A 22,054-nucleotide genomic window follows, 5' to 3' on the forward strand; every position below is an offset into this window, starting at 1 on the left:
ATAATTTACAAATAGCATTCAGGCACTCTGACATGAGAAGGTCCTGTGTAATAGCAAGGGCTAATTTTCATTATAACAGGATGTATCAGGCATTGTGAAATTTTACACTTTGAATGAGTTGTAGCAGTCCTTGGAGATAAGCCTTGACGACATTTCTGTCCATTTCCACCTTTCGTGAACATGTCTCGACACAATTTAATTTGTGCGGAACGCCGCGCTTTTTGTCTCTTTGGCCATTCAATGTTGCAATGTGTTGTGCTCTCGTTTTTAACCTCGAACATTTACATACATTGACAGTACATTGTGACAGCTGCTTGGGAAAGACCTGTCAAGCTGTAACACCATCAAGTCAAGATCCAAATGCTCCTATGTCCTAACAGCTGCTGTACGCTGAATGAAATTCGCACTTCCCAATATTATTGATTTTCATGGATCAAGATAAAAGAATTTGCATTTTCCCGGCGTCCTTCAGCGTTTTTCCAAAGTGCATCACGGTTGATGAAATATCTTTTGGAATGTGGTCAGTTGCAGGAAGACCTGGCAGCCAATTTATACACAGCAAAGTAATAACTGGGACATGCGCACGCTGGTCAGGTTTGGGGTCAGGTTCCACGAAATGTTTGGGTTTGACTCCGCCCTAACCCGCTCCCACCCATTGGGCGGGATTTTCCACTCCCGCCGGCGAACCGTGCAAATTGCCATTGCGTTCAGCGGGACCTGGTCACAACGGCGCTCAATGTTGTGTCTCCTCCGCCGTGGAAAAATCCGGCCATCGCGCGGGCAGATTTACATCAAGGTCCAACGTCATGTTTGCTGCTGTGGAAAATTGCATTGTTGAGGTCTGAAATCTTGCATGCTGCAACACCGCAGCCAGCAGCCGAAGAAACTGGGCTCATTGATGTCTCCGGGATTCACTTGTGAGCCAGGCTAACCTTTATTTTATCCCTCTAATCTGTTTTGCAAGTAATCATTGTAGGTCAGTCAACACAGCCGGTGATGGGTGAAGAGAGGTTGGTGCAAGTGGCCTACAGCTAGCAACATTTCGCGTCAGCTTAAAATTTAGACGTCGAGCAACTAACATGTGTGTGAAACAGAGGAAATGCAGGCAGGGTAATTCATGCTTGCGCCCGGGTGCCCATTGTCACTTTGCAGCAAGCCGATCATGTTTTTTTATTGTGTGTTTTTTGCCACAGGAACTTTTCACGGCAGAATGCAAGTTCAAGGAGTCTGTTTTTGAGAACTATTACGTCATCTACTCCTCGACTCTATACCGGCAGCAGGAGTCAGGCAGAGCCTGGTTCCTGGGACTGAACAAAGAAGGCCAGGTCATGAAGGGGAACCGAGTAAAGAAAACAAAGCCATCCTCCCATTTTCTACCCAAACCAATCGAAGGTAGACTTCCTCTTCTTCTACTTGTAAAGCTGAAGTGTGGGAGGGTTTTAGGGGGACGCTGATTGGGTGGATGTGACTGACTAGCCTTGATGCTCACTCAGATTTTTAAATGGACGTCAGAACCATTTACCGTGAACCCCAAGCTTTGTGCGCTGTGCCGGGAGTGAGGAAAACCCCCTATCAGAGCCCCAAAGATTGATCACCTGCTGCATGAGATTTCCTGGCAAGGTGAAGAGCGCAGCTAAGTTTTATGGAGAGAAAGCTCTTCAAAACTTTTCGAGGACTCAAAACTTTGTTGATTTTTTTTAACCCATGTAACCAGATTTGCCTGCTAAAATCTTATTTAGAGTAATTCTGTAAATTCAGACTGACAGCACAGGTTGGAGAAGTTGGGTCACTGAGAGCAGAAAAGGCTGAGGGGCAAGAGAATAGAGGTGTTCAGAAATCTACAGTGCACATGGAGGCCATTCAGACCATCGTGACTACACCGAACCCCCGAAAGAGCGCCCCACCTAGGCCCACTGCCCCGCCCTATCTCCATAACCCCACCTAACCTGCGCATTCCTGGACACTAAGACACAATTGATCATGGCCAATCCACCTAACCTGCAAATCTTCGGACTGTGGGAGGAAACCGGAGCACCCGGAGGAAACCCACGCAGACACGGGGAGAACGTGCAGACTCCTCACAGACAGTGACCCAAGCCGGGAATCAAACCCGGGACCCTGAAGCCGTGAAGCAACAGTGCTAACCACTGTGCTCTGTGCCCCCTCCCCCATGTGGGGTTTGATCAAACACGTCGGGAAAAACTGTTTCTCCACCAGAAAAGGTGGTGGAATCAGATTCCACAGGAAGTTTCGAAAGATAATTGGGCGTGTACACGAGGAAAGCTAATTTGCAGGGTTATGGAGAAAAACCTAGGGCATGAGATTAAGTTGGAAAGTTCTTTCAAAGAGCTAACACAGGCCTTGATGGGCCAAATGACCTCCTTCAGTATTGGCAGATTCTATCACTCCATAACTCTGGTTGGGGGTGTTCTTCGCAGTATCATCAATGACCTTCAGCCCCCAACTGCCATGCACCCCACCCACCCTCTCCGTGTCCGCCACTGGCTTGTCCCGTCGCCCCACTTGAAAGGCGCAAATACTCTTCAGTACCTGATTGGATGGGTTTTTCACAGCCGTCTTCCCCCATCTCCAATGTCTGTCTAATTCAGACATAAAATCGTTCAAAGAAAATTAAAATTAAATCTTTTTAATGCGACTTCCTCCCGGACCATTGCTCACTGGAGTGTCCTGAAGATTAGTCTTCAGTTCCTGTCCTGGAGGGCTGACAACATTGCGCTGGAGTCTTGATTTCCCAACCATTAAATGGAAGAAGTGATAAGTCACAGAGCTTGGTGGTGGGGTGGTGCACGATACATCTCCCCCTGCGTGTGCCTGTCAGGCAATGCGTGTAGCTGGCTCTGCGAACCGGTAAACAGGCGGCGAATGTTTTCGCAGTCAAGGGCTACCATCTAAGAAAAGGACGAGGTTCCGACCAGAAAATATAACACTAGCTAAACGCCATCTGTGTTTGGTGTGGAATGACAAAGTGATTGACTTCATGAGCTCCAGCCAGATCTGCCAATGATTGGCCCAATCGCTTGTTCATCAGAGGTATTCACACCCCATCCTCATGGTCTTGTGCGGCCAGAGATGGGGGGGGGGGGGGGGGGGCCCATACAAGGGTGAACGGTGAGGATGGGGAAAGCAAGGATCAAGTGGGGGACATGGATGAGGGCGGGGGAGCAACAGCTGCAGAGAACCGTGGATAATGGGCGGTCAAAGCCTCGGAAGTGCGAATGTAACTTTGGAGAGGGGAATGAACAGCTAAAGGTGGATTGCAGTACTGATTTGTACACGAGTAGCACTGTCCAAAATGAAAAGACCATGTTTAGCATGAGCACAGGTGGAAAGGGAAGCATATGTTTTGTATGTTTTATGGTATTGCATTGTTTCAATGGAAATGGGGAGTCTAATTTCAGAAGTGGAATAATCAATTAACTCATAAAACCCAGGACTGATTGTGTGTTTGTGATTGTGCATATGTGTGAGAGAGGATATGTGTGATTGATTCTATCTATGTGTGGGATTGTGCCTATTTATGAGTGTTTATGTTTGTGAATGTGAGTGATTATGTACATATATGTTTGGGTGTTTAACATGTTTTTAATGGAAGTGACGGGCATCTTGCCTGTGGGCTGAAGAGCCAACGAGACCCCCAAGCCGCCACTTTTTCGGTGGGCCCTTCAAAATAAGTACTGGTCAGCACCTACCTGGGCAGCGGCATGCCTTGCCCGGTACCCAGGACCCTTGAGGATGAAGGCCCTGCCCACCGAGACCTGCTGCTCAATCAGAAGGCAACAGCTCTTCGTTGATCAGCAGCGCCACTGAGGAGGCGTTGGCAGCTGCTGGTACTACAGCCACCTGAGACCGGGATCACCATGGAACCCGGCACGGGTGAGTGATGGTGGGAGCAGTGTCACCAACAAGGCCGGGGGGGTGTCTGGTAGCAAGCCGCCTCCTTCTGGATGCTGGGTCCTTCAATCAGTGAATGAGGGACTTCCAACAGTGTTTGCTTTTCCGGCTTCCTGCACAGTGAGTCCCGCTGGGGAGAACATATACATAGAACATAGAACATACAGTGCAGAAGGAGGCCATTCGGCCCATAGAGTCTGCACCAACCCACTTTAAGCCCTCACTTCCACCCTATTCCCTGACCCAATTACCCCTCCTAACTTTTTTTGGACACGAAGGGCAATTTATCATGGCCAATCTGCACATCTTTGGACTGTGGGAGGAAACCGGAGCACCCGGAGGAAACCCACGCAGACACGGGGAGAACGTGCAGACTCCGCACAGACAGTGACCCAAGCCGGGAATCGAACCTGGGACCCTGGCGCTGTGAAGCCACTGTGCTAACCAAGATGCTACCGTGCGTTGTAAAACCAATGGCTGGTAACTGAACCTTAACGCCACAGGGTGGAGAAGGGAAGATTAGGGCTTTCATCAGCCACCCTCCTGCCTAATTAAATGTCCTCCCACCACTGATATCGCTACAGTGGAAGGCAGAAGATTCTGCCCTCTGTCTGACTGTGAGTATGAACATGTGTGTCTGTGTCAGGTTGTGTCTGTTTCAGTATGAGTATGTATGTGCGTGTCTGTGTGAGTATGTTCATGTGTGTTTGTGTGTGTGAATATGTATGTGCTTGTGTGAGTATGTACATGTGTCTCTGTGTGAGTAGAAGCATGTGTCTCTGTGTGAGTATATATATATATGTGTGTGTCTGTGTGAGTATGTGTGTATGTATGTGAGAGTATGTATGTCTGTGTCTATGAGTATGTACGTGTCTGTGAGTAAGTGTATGTGTGTGTCTGTGTGCGTATGTACATGTCTGTCTTTGTGAATATGTACTTGTGTGTCTGTGAGTATGTACATGTGTATGTCTGTGTTATGGGCGAGGCGTTTTCAGAACCCCAAAATGTATCATGGAGTTCAACCAACCTCCCCCTTTAATGGATTTGTTGCTTTTCCTAGCACACGGCTTGTTCCCTCGGTGTGGGATTACAATTATGGACACGTGGGTTTTTAAACACAAAACAATGTTTATTCCATGAACTCAACTTTACATCTTAAATAAACATTGGATCTCTTAACACCCCTTACTTCAAAGATAACTCAGAAAATATTGCAACAGTAAATAATTCCTCAAAATGTTCCTTCAAACTTCCAAGAGACTTAACTCCTTTAAACAGAATCACATCAGGTTAAAGGCTTTACAATTATGAGTTTAAATCACCCAAATGATCCAGAGATAGTCTTTTATGGCAGAGATCCAGCTCACTGCAAACACAGACACTCCCCAAGCTCTTTTCAAAACTGAAACTGCAAAACTAAAACTGCAAAATGGCTGACCTGACCTCAGCTCCACCCACTCTCTGACATCACTGTTTTCTGAAAGGTACGTTGCTTAAACATCCATGTCTTAAAAGTACTCTCACATGACAGTCTGTGTGAGTATATATGTGTGTCTGTGTGAGCATATACGTGTGACTGTGTGGGTATGTACATGTGTGTGCCTGTGTGAGTGTCTGTGTAAGTACATGCGTGTGTCTCTATTAGTAAGTGTATGTGTGTGTCTTTATGAGTATGTATGTGTGTGTCTGTGTGGGATTTTGTGAGTGTGTGTGTGTGTCTGTGTGAGTATGTGTGTGTGCGCTTCTGTGTGGGATTGTGTTTGTGTGTCTGTGTGGGATTGTGTGAGTGTATCTGTGGGATTGTGTGAGTGTGTCTGTGTGGGGCTGTGTGTGTGTGTCTGTGTGGGTTTGTGTGTGTGTGTCTGTGTGGGATTGTGTGTGTGTCTGTGAGATTGTGTGAGTATGGGTGTGTGTGTGGGGTTGTGTGTGTGTGTCTGTGGGGTTGTGTGTGTGTGTCTGTGTGAGGATGTGTGTGTGTGTCTGTGTCGGGTTGCGTGTGTGTGGGGGGGAGTTGTGTGTGTGTCTGTAGGGTTGTGCGTGTGTGTCTGTGTGGGATTGTGTGAGTATGGGTGTGTGGGATTGTGTGAGTATGGGTGTGTGTCTGTGTGGGGTTGTGTGTGTCTGTGTGGGATTGTGTGAGTGTGTCTGTGTGGGTTGTGTATGTGTGTCTGTGGGGTTGTGTCTGTGTGGGGTTGTGTGTGTGTGTCTGTGTGAGATTGTGTGTGTGTCTGTGAGATTGTGTGAGTATGGGTGTGTGTCTGTGTGTGTGTGTGGCGTTGTGTGTGTCTGTGGGGTTGTGTGTGTGTGTCTGTGGGGTTGTGTGTGTGTGTCTGTGTGAGGATGTGTGTGTGTGTCTGTGTCGGGTTGCGTGTGTGTGGGGGGGAGTTGTGTGTGTGTCTGTAGGGTTGTGCGTGTGTGTCTGTGTGGGATGGTGAGAGTATGGGTGTGTGGGATTGTGTGAGTATGGGTGTGTGTCTGTGTGGGGTTGTGTGTGTGTGTCTGTGTGGGGTTTTGTGTGTGTGTCTGTGTGGGGTTGTGTGTGTGTGGGGGGGAGGGGTTGTGTGTCCGTGTGGGGTTGTGTGTGTGTCTGTAGGTTGTGTGTGTGTGTCTGTGTGGGGTTGTGTGTGTGTGTCTGTGTGGGGTTGTGTGTGTGTGTGGGGGGGGGGTTGTGTGTGTGTGGGGGGGGTTGTGTGTCCGTGTGGGGTTGTGTGTGTGTCTGTAGGGTTGTGTGTGTGGGGTTGTGTGTGTGTGTCTGTGTGGGGTTGTGTGTGTGTCTGTCGGGTTGTGTGTGTGTGTGTGTGTCTGTGTGTGTGTGTCTGTGTGGGGCTGTGTGTGTGTGTCTGTGTGGGGCTGTGTGTGTGTGTCTGTGTGGGGTTGTGTGTGTCGGTGTGGGTTTGTGTGTGTGTGTCTGTGTGGGGCTGTGTGTGTATTTCTGTGTGGGGCTGTGTGTGTGTGTCTGTGTGGGGCGGTATGTGGGGCTGTGTGTATTTCTGTGTGGGGCTGTGTGTGTGGGGCTCTGTGTGTGTCTGTGAGGGGCTGTGTGTGTGTCTGTGTGGGGTTGTGTGTGTATTTCTGTGTGGGGCTGTGTGTGTGTGGGGCTGTGTGTGTGTGTCTGTGTGGGGTTGTGTGTGTGGGGCTGTGTGTGTGTCTGTGTGGGGTTGTGTGTGTGGGGCTGTGTGGGGTTGTGTGTGTGTGTCTGTGTGGGGTTGTGTGTGTGTCTGTGTGGGGTTGTGTGTGTGTGTCTGTGTGGGGTTGTGTGTGTGTGTCTGTCTGGGGCAGTGTGTCTGTGTGGGGCTGTGTGTCTGTGTGGGGTTGTGTGTGTGGGGCTCTGTGGGGCTGTGTGTGTGTCTGTGTGGGGTTGTGTGTGGGGCTGTGTGTCTGTGTGGGGCTGTGTGTGTGTGTGTCTGTGTGGGATTGTGTGAGTGTGTCTGTGTGCGATTGTGTGAGTGTGTGTGTGTGTGTCTGTGTGGGATTGTGTGTGTGGCGGTGTGGGATTGTTTCAGCATATGTGTGGGATTGTGTGAGTGTGTCTGTGGGGTTGTGTCTGTGTGGGGTTGTGTGTGTGTGTCTGTGTGAGGTTGTGTGTCTATGTGAGGTTGTGTGTGTGGGGGATTGTGTGTGTGTGGGACTGCGTGTGTGTGTGTGAGATTGTGTGAGTATGGGTGTGTGTGTGGGGTTGTGTGTGTGTGTCTGTGGGGTTGTGTGTGTGTGTCTGTGTGAGGTTGTGTGTGTGTGTCTGTGTCGGGTTACGTGTGTGTGTGGGGGAGGGGAGTTGTGTGTGTGTCTGTAGGGTTGTGCGTGTGTGTCTGTGTGAGTATGGGTGTGTGTGGGATTGTGTGAGTATGGGTGTGTGTCTGTGTGGGGTTGTGTGTGTGTCTGAGTGGGGTTGTGTGTGGGGGGGGGGTTGTGTGTCCGTGTGGGGTTGTGTGTGTGTCTGTAGGGTTGTGTGTGTGTGTCTGTGTGGGGTTTTGTGTGTGTGGGGGGGTTGTGTGTGTGTGTGCGGGGGGGGTTTGTGTGTCCGTGTGGGGTTGTGTGTGTAACTGTAGGGTTGTGTGTGTGTCTGTGTGGGGTTGTGTGTGTGTGTCTGTGGGGCTGTGTGTGTGTGTCTGTGTGGGGTTGTGTGTGTGTGTCTGTGTGGGATTGTGTGTGTGTGTCTGTGTGGGTTTGTGTGTGTGTGTCTGTGTGGGGCTGTGTGTCTGTGTGGGGTTGTGTGTGTGTCTGTGTGGGGTTGTGTGTTTGTGGGGGCGGGTTGTGTGTCCGTGTGGGGCTGTGTGTGTGTGTCTGTGTGGGGCTGTGTGTGTGTTTCTGTGTGGGGTTGTGTGTGTGTCTGTGTGGGGTTGTGTGTGTGTCTGTGTGGGGTTGTGTGTTTGTGGGGGCGGGTTGTGTGTCCGTGTGGGGCTGTGTGTGTGTGTCTGTGTGGGGCTGTGTGTGTGTGTCTGTGTGGGGTTGTGTGTGTGTCTGTGTGGGGTTGTGTGTTTGTGGGGGCGGGTTGTGTGTCCGTGTGGGGCTGTGTGTGTGTGTCTGTGTGGGGCTGTGTGTGTATTTCTGTGTGGGGCTGTGTGTGTGTCTGTGTGGGGCGGTGTGTGGGGCTGTGTGTGTATTTCTGCGTGGGGCTGTGTGTGGGGAGCTGTGTGTGTGTCTGTGAGGGGTTGTATGTGTATTTCTGTGTGGGGCTGTGTGTGTGTGTGTGTCTGTGTGGGGCTGTGTGTGTGTGTCTGTGTGGGGCTGTGTGTGTGTCTGTGTGGGGTTGTGTGTGTGTGTCTGTGTGGGGCTGTGTGTGTGTCTGTGTGGGGCTGTGTGTGTGTGTCTGTGTGGGGTTGTGTGTGTGGTTGTGTGGGGCTGTGTGTGTGTGTCTGTGGGGTTGTGTGTGGGGCTCTGTGTGGGGTTGTGTGTGTGTGTGTGGGGGGCTGTGTGTGGGGTTGTGTGTGTGTGTCTGTGTGGGGTTGTGTGTGTGTGTCTGTGTGGGGTTGTGTGTGTGTGTCTGTGTGTGTCTGTGTGTGGGGTTGTGTGTGTGTGTCTGTGTGGGGTTGTGTGTGTGTGTCTGTGGGGTTGTGTGTGTGTGTCTGTGTGGGGTTGTGTGTGTGTGTCTGTGTGGGGTTGTGTGTGTGTGTCTGTGTGGGGTTGTGTGTGTGTGTCTGTGTGGGGTTGTGTGTGTGTGTCTGTGTGGGGCTGTGTGTGGGGTTGTGTGTGTGTCTGTGTGGGGTTGTGTGTGTGTGTCTGTGTGGGGTTGTGTGTGTGTGTCTGTGTGGGGTTGTGTGTGTGTGTCTGTGTGGGGTTGTGTGTGTGTGATCTGTGTGGGGTTGTGTGTGGGGTTGTGTGTGTGTGTCTGTGTGGGGTTGTGTGTGTGTGTCTGTGTGGGGCTGTGTGTGGGGTTGTGTGTGTGTGTCTGTGTGGGGTTGTGTGTGTGTTTTATTCAGTCAGTTGGGCTGCACTGCCTTGTCTTTTTCTACATTTATAAAGAAACTGGTAAAGCAGCTTTGAAAGCAGTAAGTTATCCACACTCCGGAGAAACATTGTCTCTCAATCGCACTTTGTTATTTTCTTCAGTTTTTCTCTCTCAGCTGTCCATCAAGGTGCATCTTCCCTGAACTACCCGTCCCGACCTCGCTGCTGCAGCTTCCCGGCTTCTCTCCCTCCACTACCTTCTCTTCCTTGTATCCCCCCCCACTTCCCAACTCCGGAGAACACAGTCCACCTCCCGCCCCCCTCTGCCCCACCTCCACGCCTACGTCTATTCACCTTTGAACTCCTTTGCCTTACCATCTCCATAACCTCCTTCAAAAAGCACTGAATCCGTACAGTGTCAAGAAATTATTTCCCTTTGTCTTGAGCGTATTGGAAACTCCTCTAGGAAAGTGACTTGGGCTTTTCCAAATTCACTTTTGGCTAGGTTTATCACCAAACCCGCCTCCTGAAGTCGATCGAATAACTCCATCAGATGTTTTAAATGTTCTTTCCATGTCTGGCTGAAAATGACCAGATCGTCGATGTATACCGCACAATTGGGTAATCCTGAAACGACTTTGTTAGTTAACCGTTGAAATGTGGTTGGGGCCTGTTTCATGCCAAATGGCATAACTTTGAATTGGTATATACCATCTGGAGTCACAAAAGCTGAAATCTCCTTCGCCCTTTTGGATAAAGGTAGCTGCCAGTAACCTTTAAGTAAATGCAGTTTGGAAATAAATGCTGATTGTCCCACTTTCTCAATGCAATCCTCCAAACGTGGGATAGGATAAGAGTCCGTTCCTGTAACTGCATTAACCTTTCTATAGCCCACACACAACCGTTGGGTACCGTCTGGTTTAGGTACCATCACTATGGGGGAGCTCCATTGGCTGCAACTCACTTCAATTATGCCATTTTTAAGCATACTCTCAATCTGTTTGTTAACCTGTGCCAATTTTAAAGGGTTAAGTCTGTATGGATGTTGATTGATTGGAACAGCATTTCCCACATCGACATCATGTATAGCCATTTTAGTACTTCCCAATTTATCTCTACAAACTTGCCCACGTGATATCAATAACTTTCAGGTCAGTTTGTTTTTCCTCTGGAAGGTAACTCAACAATTTATCCCAATTTTTAAGAACATCCTCATTTTCCAATTTAATTTGAGGTATGTCAAATTCACAATCATCTGGATTTGGTTCGTCACTTTGAGTTAGAATCCTTAAAACCTCCTCCTTTCCCTCTCCTTCCCTTTCAAAGTACCTTTTAAGCAAATTCACATGACACACTCGGTGAGTCTTCCTTCTATCTGGCGTTCTGACCACATAATTCACCTCACTTAATTTCCTTTCAATCTGATACGGTCCACAAAACCTTGCTTTTAAAAGTTCACCTACCACTGGTAACAACACTGAAACTTTATCCCCACTGGCAAAACTACGAACTTTGGATTTCTTGTCCGCGACCCGTTTCATCACATTTTGTGCAACTTTTAAATGTTGTTTAGCCAATTCACCTGCTCTATTTCATCGTTCCCTAAAATTTGACACGTAATCCAATAATGTAATTTCCAATTTCTCACTTTTTCCTTAATCAATTTAAGTGGTCCTCTTACCTCATGACCAAAAATTAGTTCAAAAGGACTAAATTTGGTTGATTCATTAGGTGCATCCCTAATTGCAAACAATACGAATGGAATTCCTTTATCCCAATCCTTTGGATAATCGTGACAATAAGCCCTCAACATTGTCTTTAATGTCTGATGCCACCTTTGTAACGCTCCCTGCGATTCTGGATGGTACGCAGCTGATTTAAATTGTTTTATTCCTAAGCTATCCATAACTTCTTTGTATAACCTTGAGGTAAAATTTGATCCCTGATCCGATTGTATTTCTGCGGGTAGTCCATGTCTAGTAAAGAATTTAAGTAACTCCTCCGCAATCTTTTTAGCTGTAATATTACGTACTGGAATGGCCTCTGGAAACCCAGTAGACACATCCATTATAGTCAAAAGATATTGATTCCCACTTTTTGTTTTAGGAAGCGGCCCTACGCAATCAATTAGGGCCCTTGTAAAAGGTTCCTCAAATGCTGGAATGGGTATTTTGGGTGCTGGTTTTATCACTGCTTAAGGTTTCCCTATCACTTGACATGTGTGACTTGATTGACAAAATGTAACTACATCTTTATGGAGTCCAGGCCAATAAAAATGTTTCTGGATTTTAGCTTGAGTTTTCCTTATTCCCAAAATAACCTCTCACTGGTACCTCATGTGCAACTCGCAACACCTCCTTTCTATACCCCACCGGCAATACTACTTGAACTTCTGCCCACTTTTCATCCGCCTGCATAGGTAAAGGTCTCCATTTTCTCATCAAGACATTACTTTTACGGTAATAACACTCTGGTATACACTCAGATTCTTCTTCCGTATATGCTTTCTGATACATCCGTTTTATTTCTATATCTTTTTGTTGTAACTCCGCCAATTTTCCTGAACTAAAAATATCCGCCTCATCCTCCACTTGTTCTTGTTCTTTTTCAACCATCTGATCAAAAATCGTTTCTGATAATTGCACTTCAACCTCATCTTCATTCTTTGATTTCTCCTCTTGTCTTAACCTGTGACTTTGCGACCTTGTTACTACACAATCTGGAAAAATCCCAGGATATTCGTCCTTCAACACTTCAGTTGTCTGATTTTCCACTGGCGTATCAGCCACAGCAGGCATCACTCCCACCTGCGATCCAGTTACATCATTACCCAAGATAAACTGTATTCCTGGACAAGATAGTTTCTCTGTTACTCCTACTACCACTTCACCAACCTTCACTGGACTTTCCAACCTTACCTTATATAATGGAACACTACACCTCTCACCCTGAATTCCACATATTACCACCTTTTCTGGCAGCATTCATCCCAAACTACATAACCCCTCATTTCTTACCATTAAAGATTGACTAGCTCCCACATCTCTTAAAATTGTGACTTCTTTACCTGCTCCTCCTGATACACATGAGTAAACTTTACCCACACAAGTAAATTCTTCAAGATCTGGCACCTTCTTATGAATCACCTCTTGATCAGACTGTACAATCTTTTGCACCTCCTTCGCTTCACTTGGGCTTTCCTTTACCATTCTAACAAATCCCACTGTCTTATCCTGTTTTACCACATCAGCCTTCCCAGTGCTTTTCTTCAACCACCAACGCTGTGACTTTACATGGCCTAGTTTATTACACTGAAGACATTTGAAGTTTTTCATTTCTTTTCCACCGTCCTGGATTTCTTTTTTAATCTGAGGTACACTCTCTTTATTATCTCCCATCAGATCACCTTTACCTTTACCACTTGAGTATTTCTCATGTCCCCAGTTTCTATCCCTCACACGCTATCTCAGGCAACTTTAAATGCTTAGTGACCTCATCTTTTCGCATTTTGTCAGGTAATGTTAACTGCAATGTTTTTGCCAAACCTAAGTCTGCTTTTGGTCTCTGTCCATAAGGTACTGCGTGTGACCGTCTCCACCCCCAAAAACTTCAGAGCCTCTTTAAGAGTCATTTTCCTCAACACACTCCCTACTTAAACTGAAATACCGCACCTGAAAAGCAACCACAATATGCTCTCCCCTCACTGTCTTTAACTTCACTGAGCCAATCCAATAGATAGACTTTTATCTCCTCGAGCCCCCAATTTGTTATGGGCCAGGGTTTAGAGAACCCCAAAGTGTATCATGAAGTTCACCTGACCCACAACTTTTAATAGATTGTGGTGTGGGGAGCACACGGCCCACTCTACAGGTGTGGGACAGCAGAAATGGAAAAGTATTTTTTTAAACAAAACAATGTTTATTCTATGAACTCAAGTTAACCTTTTTAAAACATACAATGAACATCTTAGCAACCATTAATTCAAATACAATCCCCAAAGAATACAACACTAAGTACTCCTTAAGCTGTCCTTTTAACATCCATAAGACTTAACACAAAACTCTTTAAACAGAAGCACATCAGGTTAAAGTCGCTACTGAGAGCAGATATTCGTTTTAAATCACCAAAGGATCGATTTACAGTCTTTAGATTACAGAGGGAGATTCATACACCTTCTGGCTGTGACTCAAGCTATCCAGCTCTGAAAACGAAACTAAAACACACCCTGCAGCAAACAGCCTAAAACGAAAGTAAAAAGCTGACAGATGGCCCAGCTCCACCCACTCTCTGACATCACTGCAGTCGTAAACACTCATTTCTTAAAGGTATGCTCACTACAGATATTCATATACACACCCATTTATAAACACCCATTTCTTAAAGGTATTCTCACATGACACTGGGGCGGCGGGGGGTGGGGGGGTGGATTGCAGGCATTTCCCTGGCCAGTTTTAAGAGGGTATGTGTGTGTGTGTGTGTGAGAGCCAAACGCTCCTTGGCATTGACTGCCGATATCTGCGTAGGGTGTGCAAAAGGCTTTCTTACCCTTTCAATAATTTAAAATGCTTTGTGGGTTTTTTTTTCCCACTAACTTTGAATGAGATGCTGCTAATTGGACGCATGGCAACATTCCAAAGACAGCACAGCTGAACAGGCATCTCGGGAGTTCAATAATTTAGAAGTACTTTATTAAATGATCAGGCACAGAAGCTGCGATGCACCTCTGTAACAGCCATCTGAGTGACTGACAGTGAAATTGTCAGGATTGAAGTAACTCAGTGACTGGTTGCTGCACCACATACCTTGCTGGCAAAGCACAGGTCTAAAATCTGCCCCTTTGTCCTAATTTGCACCCCTCCTCAGTCTGTCCTCCAGGACCACGTAAAAGTGGTGAATTTTCACGTGACAGTGAGTGTCAGCAGTGAATTGGATCGCAATGGCACTTTGCATTTATATAGCGCCTTGAGTGAAAACTCCCAAGCTGCGTCCCAGGGGGGTAATCGGGCAGAAGAAAATTGGGGCAGAAAGTGGGGACATATAGGATAGCGGGTCGAAGGTTTGCGCTAGGAGGTTGGTCTTAAGCAGAGACTTGAGGAAGGGGATGGGCAGAGAAGTTTTGGGGATGGAATTCCACAGCTTTGGACCTGGACATCTGAAGGCATAAGCATTGATGAGGTGACAAAGGAGGTAGGAGATGTGTAAGAGAGCACCTCAACAGGAACTCAGTCCTCACCCTTTATCACACGCGTGTATATTTTCCATAAGGTTAATGATTAGGCACAGATATTTTTCATAGAATTTACAGTGCAGAAGGAGGCCATTCGGCCCATTGAGTCTGCACCAGTTCTTGGAAAGAGCACCCTACCCAACCGCACACCTCCACCCTATCCCCATAATCCAGTAACCCCACCCAACGCTAAGGGCAATTTTGGACACTAAGGGCAATTTATCATGGCCAATCCACCTAACCTGCACATCTTTGGACTGTGGGCAGAAACCGGAGCACCCGGAGGAAACCCATGCAGACACGGGGAGAACGTGCAGACTCCGCACAGACAGTGACCCAAGCCAGGAATCGAACCTGGGACTCTGGAGCTGTGAAGCAATTGTGCTAATCACTGTGCTACCATGCTGCCCTGAATATGATGGCAAAAGCAGGAAATCTATCTAACTTTTATCCTTCCCAGGGCTGAAACCTGTCACAACTAATGCCTCAACAGAGATTAGTTAGATCAGTGCAGATCAAGAATCGTATTTTGCCGTTTACACTACTTTTATCAAATGCATGTTCTGTCAGTGTGTTGTGTGGAACTATATTACAGGCATCATGGTTCCCCATCTTCCCTCAACCTCTGACCCAGCCCATCTGCTACTGAAATACCTCATCAACATCGCTGTTTCCTCTGGGCTCAATTATTCAAAGACGTCCCTGGCTGGTCTCCCATTTTCCACGTTCCGCAACCATGGGCTCATCCAAAATGTTGCTGCCCCATATCTTAACTCGGTTACCATTCACCAACACCCTCTGCGCTCATTGGCTGCCAATTTGGGAATGTCTCAATTTTAAAATTCTCGCCCTGGTTTCCAAATACCCTCCCTGGCTACAAAGCCCTCCAGTCTCCAACCCTCCGAAATCCCTGCTCCCTTCCAATTCCGGCTTCTTGGGCACACCTGCGATCTAAAGTCTGGAATTCCCTCCCTAGACCTCTCCATCCCTCCGATTCTCTCTCCTCCTTTAAGATGCTCTTTAAGGTCCACTTCTCCGACCAAACTTTTCGTCACCTGCCTCGTGTGGCCTGGTGCCAAATTTTGTTGAATAAGCATTCCTATGAATCTCCTCGGACCTTTTCCTTTGTTAAAGGTGCAATATATCTCGAAACTGTTGCATTTAAATAAAGCAAATCTACCTGTCAAAATCATGGGTGAGTAACAAGACACTTTGGCATTGACACCACGTTGTGAGTACGTAATGCGTTTGCCTGAATGGTTGCAAAGGAACCGCTAAAGCGTTTTAAGTGTTTACCTGTTGACGCCCAGTCACATAAACAAAATGGATAGCTCAGTTTAATACTTCATCCAAAAGACCGCACCTGTGACAGTGCTGCATCCCCTTGGTACTGCCGTTGGGAATATTGGCTTGAATATTGGGTCCAGGTCTCTGGGGTGGAACTTCAACCCATGGCCTTTGACCCAGAGGAGAGAGTCAGTACCTCGGCCATTGGCAGAATGACCTGCAGCCTCCTTGAGGTCAGAAATGAAATGAATGAAATGAAAATCGCTTATTGTCACAAGTAGGCTTCAATGAAGTTACTGTGAAAAGCCCCTAGTCGCCACATTCCGGCGCCTGTTCGGGGAGGCTGTTACGGGAATCGAACCGTGCTGCTGGCCTGCCTTGGTCTGCTTTCAAAGCCAGCGACTTAGCCCTGTGCTAAACAGCCCCAGAAGAGAGGAAAGAAACAATAAACAAGGTGCAAAGATTGTCTTTAATCCCACACTGCAGCTGCCTTTAGTGTTACACCTGTATAAATTTCATATACTAAATTTCAAAGCATCCATTCCTCAAAAGTGTAGGTGTAACATTTTTTTAAAAATGGGTTTCTCGAACTTCAGGTGGCGTGATTTCAGCTCAATTTGTACAAAATGGCCTGAATCGGATGTTTGCCAATTAATCCTGGCCAATGGAAGGATGCTGTCTCTCGCTACTGCTGTAATTCCCATTCATGTGTAATTAACGTAACGCATTGAAATTGCTGATTATGGTTCATTGTATCCTCTCGGTTTATACTCTGCAAGATGGCTTTGTCAATGTGCTTGAACCCTGTGCTCTGTGACTCTTTGTTGCTCATGCTGTGTTTTGTACACGTGTTCCTTACCGTGCTGTAAAGTTGTATCGTAAGCAGTGTACTCCCGCGATCCAGCCTGTGTGGTCCACTGCTATTCTTTATATTAAAAAAAAATTGTGAGACTATTTATTAACTGCTTTTTGAACTTTATGACAACCCTAGATGATCAGTGCTCAACTGTAGTAAATGGGTGTGTTTCTTTGAGATTTTATTTGCTCCGATTCAATAATTCACCAGAATAACCATAATATGTCAAAATTGTAATTACTGGACTGCCATTTTCCTTCCTCTCTGTCTATCTCTCTCTCTCTATCTATCTGACTGTTATTTCCTTCCTTCTCTCTCTGTCTCTGTCTCTCTCAATCGGTCTCTCCCTCCCTCCGCCTGTTGTAGCAATGCCATTTCAGGTTACTCTGAGAGAATGCTGCAATCATTCCTTCTTGGGTTTAACCCTGCCCTATTTTGGAACGTGCGGGAGTTGTTGAAAACTTTCTCCTGACCCTTTGGGGTATGGTGCCCAACCGAGGAAAACTTGTGCCACGCCCCGAGGTAGCTCCCATGTGGCAGAATGAATGGTCCATCCCAGAAACAATGAGGGAAAAAGATCAAGAAGAACTTGCATTTTCCTAGTGCCTCTCACAATCTTGGAACATTCCAAAGCGCTTTCCAGCTTCCAAAGCCAATGAAACACTTTTTGAAGTGCGGTCACCGTTGGAATGTAGTAAACGTGGCTGATTTCGGGTTTGAACTCCACTCTCCCGCCCACTTCCCGTTTCCCTTGATTCCCTCGGACACCCAAACTCTGTCTATCCCACAGCCTTAAAGAGATTCAACAATGGAGCATCCACAACCCTCTGGGAGCAGGAATTCTAAAGATCCACAACGCTTTGAGTGAAGTAATTTCTCCTAATCGCAGTTTTAAATGATTGGCCACTTATCCTGAGATTGTTATGTCACCAAGGAGGCATAATTTTATGGTGATTGGAGCAAGGTATAGGGGCGATGTCAGGGGTCAGTTCTTTACAGAGAGTGGTGTGTGTGTGGAATGCACTGCCAGCGGAGGTGGTGGAGTCAGAGTCATTAGGGACATTTAAGCGACACTTAGACAGGCACATGGACAGCAGTAAATTGAAGGGGTGTAGGTTAGGTTGATCTTAGATTAGGATAAATGGTCAGCACCACATTGTGGGCCGAAGGGCCAGTACTGCGCTGCACAGTTCTATGTTCCCCCTGTTTTAGACTCCCCAGCCAGTAGAAACAATCTCTCATCATCATCAAACCCCTTCACAATGTTGAGATAGCCCCTCATTCTTCTAAATTCCAGAGAATATAAACCCAATTTGCTCAGTCTCACATCATTGGACAACCCCCACCTGTTTATTCCTGTACTCCAATCCCCTTGTAATAAAGGCCAATGTGCCACTTACCTTGCTAATTGCTTGCTGCACCTGCATGCTAACTTGTTGTGTTCCTGGTGTGAGTAGACCCAAGTCTCTTTGACCACCAACACTTAAAAGTTTCATACCTTTTTAAAAATACTCTGCTTTTCTATTCTCACAAGCAAAGTGAAAAATATCACACTTCCCTGTATTTATACTCCATCTATCATTTTGTTCCCCACTCACCTAACCTGTCTAAATGTCTTTGTAGTCTGCTTTGTGTCCTCCCCACAGCTTACCTTTCCACCTTGCTTGGTATCATAAGTAAACTTAGATACAATACGCTCTGTCTCTTCATCTAAGATATTGATAAAGATTGTAAATAGTTGGGCCCCAGCACCGATCCATGCGGCACTCCAGATTTCACTGCTTGCCAACCTGCAACGGCCCCATTTAAACCCATCTGCTTTCTATCCATTAACCAATCCTCCAGCCCTATTAACATATTACCCTCCATTCCATGAGCCCTTACCTTGCCTGTTAACCTTTTGTGTGGCTCCTTAACAGAGTGGCTGGATTAGCACAGTGGGCTAAACAGCTGCCTTGTAAAGAGGAACAAGGCCATCAGCGCGGGTTCGATTCCTGTACCATCCTTCCCGAACAGGCGCCGGAATGTGGCGACTAGGGGCTTTTCACAGTTACTTCATTGAAGCCTACTCGTGACAATAAGCGATTTTAATTTCATTCATATTGACTGCCTTTTGGTAATCCAGGTACATCTACAGGTTCTACTTTACCCACCCTCCTAGTTACATCCTCAAAAATCTCTGATATATTTGCCGAATAGTAAAACCATGTTGACTTGTTCTCTCATACAAACTTTACTGAGTGCATTGTTAGGGTTATCTTAATAACAGAGTACAACATTTCCCCAACAACTGATGTTAGACTAACTGGCCTGTAGTTTGGGGTTTACGATCTTTCCCTCCTTTGTCAAAAAGCATTGTAACATTTTCCAACTTCCAATCTAATGGGACTGTTCCTAAATCTAAGCGATTATGGAAAATCTTCGTCAGCACATTCACTGAATTTGCAGCTCTTGGTTTCTCGAACCCCAGAGTATAGGACATTAGGCCCCAGGGATTTTAGTCCCTTAAGTTTCTCCAATACTTATTTTTTAGAACATACAGTGCAGAAGGAGGCCATTTGGCCCATCGAGCCTGCACTGACCCACTTAAGCCCTCACTTCAACCCTATCCCCTTAACGCAATAACCCCTCCGATCCATTTTTTGGACCCTTAAGCGCAATTTAGCATGACCAATCCACCTAACCTGCTCGTCTTCGGACTGTGGGAGGAAACCGGAGCCCCCGGAGGAAACCCACGCACACACGGGGAGAACGTGCAGACTCCGCACAGACAGTGACCCAGCAGGGAATCGAACCTGGGACCCTGGTGCTGTGAAGCCACAGTGCTAACCACTATGCTACCGTGCCGCCCTTCTTCTCTGCCAATATTAATTTCTTTAATTTCCTCTCTCTTTTTAGCCCCCAGGTTACCGTCTTATTTCTGGTATGAAAAATGTGTTTTTTATTGTTAAGAGAGTCACAAAGGGCGGATTCTCCCCAAAATCTGTCAGACTGACAACCAGCGTGTGGATCACCTGTCCCTCACCTGTTGGGGGCTTTACTTACCTGTGTGCCTATGGCATGGTCATCACAACTGATAACCAATAGTGATTCACACTGGCATGATGTCACATTTTAGGAGGGGACGATGCGTTGAGCGCACGGGTGGCGGTGTTAAGCCCTATAATTACATGCAAATGTATTATACGATATGCTAATCAAGCTCACGCCATTCCTGGACATGAACCTGATCATGTCATTCGGAGGGGGGTGGTAGGGAAGATTACAACCCAAAATCTTACTGCCGCAAATCCCGTTTTGGGCTTCTCACGAGCTTTAGCAGCCATTCCATGGTTTGCACCTGCGGCTAACGTGACCGCCAAGTAGCAGCCAAAATATTCGCTTGTTTTTCAATGGAATATATTTTTGTTGAACATTTTGAATTGTTTCTTTAAATGTTCCCCATTGCCCATTTACTTCCATCCCTTTTTGTGTACTGAAACTAGCTTTGTTTGCGTTTTAAAACCTTGTTTGTGATTGGACTATGTAACTTTCAAACGTAACATGGTATTATGATCACTATTTCTCAGTGGACCGTGTACTATAACATGATTAATTAATCCTGCGTCATTACACAATGCTAGATCACAGATAGTTTTATTCCTGGTGGATCCACAATATATTTCTCCCCAAAACTGTCATAGAAGCATTCTATAAACCCACCTTCTGTAATAATAATAGCTGATTGCCACAAGTAGGCTTCAGTGAAGTTACTGTAAAAAGCCCCTAGTCGCCACATTCCGGCACCTGTTCGGGGAGGCTGGAATGGGAATTGAACCCATGCGGCTGGTCTTGTTCTAGCTGTTTTAGCCCATTATGCTAAACCAGCCAATTTGGGTGACCCAGCCTATAGGAAGATTAAAGGCCCCCATAAATATTACATTTCCTTTGTTACAGTGCTTTGTTTAATGCTCTGCCCCATAGCACAACTATTATTAGGGGACTTATGAAATATTTCCACCAGTGTTTCCTGACTCATGCTATTCCTAATTTCCCCGAGTACTGATTATACTTCATGCTCTTCTAAGCTCAGATCCTTTCTCACTTCGGTGTTTACGTCATCCTTTATTGTCAAGGCACCCAAACCTGCCCCCCCCCTAATGATTTGCCATTCTGCATGTCTATCTTAAATATTATGTACCCTGGAATATTTAATTCCCAACCTTGATCATCACAACTCCTCCCCCTCCCACTGCAAGTTCACCAACTGTCTCTTGTCATTACCGCATTCCGCTCTGTCAACCCCCCCCCCCCCCCCCACCCCACAGTTGAATGCCATCCTTCACCATGGTCACCCACCCAGCAGTCCTTCAGCTCGCCCACACATCCAGCAAGCACCTTGTTCGTTCCTGTTGGACAAAGCCAGGGGCTGAGGCACCTCCAGGACTGCATACAGGTTCCACCATACCAGCAGTCACCTCCTCCTGTCCCTGACCATTGACAAATCTGAAGTTCTGCCCAGGCAAGGGTGTGACCGCCCCTTGGAATAAAGTGTCCAGCTTTCCCCTCCCTGATGCATCATAGTGCCTGCAGCAGAGCCTTCAGGTCAATGACTCTGGGCAGAAGCTCCTCAAGCTGTGGACGTATTTGCTTTGGGTCACCTTGGTGTCCAAGAGGTCCGTCATTCTGCAGTTGCAGCATGGCACCTGTCCTGACAGCTTTATTATGTTCATTAATTTATTACTTTTTTCTTAATCCTGCTCCTCCAAATGAGCTTCAGAACTGCGAGTAAATCTTACAACTGCTAATAAAACCACACAATTACTAATAAATTACACATGGTTCGAAAGATAAAATACTCACCACAAGTCAGTTACATGAAATGAAAAATGAAAATCGCTTATTGTCACAAGTAGGCTTCAAATGAAGTTACTGTGAAAAGCCCCTAGTCGCCACATTCCGGCGCCTGTTCGGGGAGGCTGGTATGGGAATTGAACCATGCTGCTGGCTTGCCTTGGTCTGCTTTCAAAGCCAGCGATTTAGCCCTGTGCTAAACAGCCCCTCATCTTTTGCTGTGACATCATATCCTGATGCTCCAGCCCTTCCCGCACTGGTTTAAGTAGGAATTTGTTTTACCGCGGACTAGTTGTGCTTTCATATTTACATCAATAGCTAAAACAAACAGCTGTGAGCTGGAAGAGTTGGGAAATATTGAGGGGAGGGTCAAAAATCAATATTTTTTTCAAATATTCCTCAAGACCAGTGCGCACGTAAACTCAGCTGGAAACAGGATTTTTGTTTTCCAATTAAGGGGCAATTTAGCGTGGCCAATCCACCTACCCTGCACATCTTTGGGTTGTGGGGGAGAGACCCACACAGGAGAATGCACAAACTCCACATAGACAATG

At 46.6% G+C, this 22,054-nt stretch overlaps 1 protein-coding gene across 3 annotated transcripts in view; it reads left to right on the plus strand.

Moving 5' to 3' along the window:
• The window catches only part of LOC140389533 (fibroblast growth factor 12), a 401,431-nt gene that overhangs the window by 367,412 nt on the left and 11,965 nt on the right, over positions 1-22,054 (plus strand). For all 3 annotated transcript variants that reach the window (XM_072473728.1, XM_072473726.1, XM_072473727.1), the window contains one exon: positions 1,194-1,392. In XM_072473728.1, the coding sequence (XP_072329829.1) occupies positions 1,194-1,392 (199 nt within the window). The remainder of the gene's footprint in view (positions 1-1,193; positions 1,393-22,054) is intronic.

The sequence above is a fragment of the Scyliorhinus torazame genome, chromosome 14 (assembly GCF_047496885.1).
Source record: "Scyliorhinus torazame isolate Kashiwa2021f chromosome 14, sScyTor2.1, whole genome shotgun sequence".
Classification (NCBI taxonomy): domain Eukaryota; kingdom Metazoa; phylum Chordata; class Chondrichthyes; order Carcharhiniformes; family Scyliorhinidae; genus Scyliorhinus; species Scyliorhinus torazame.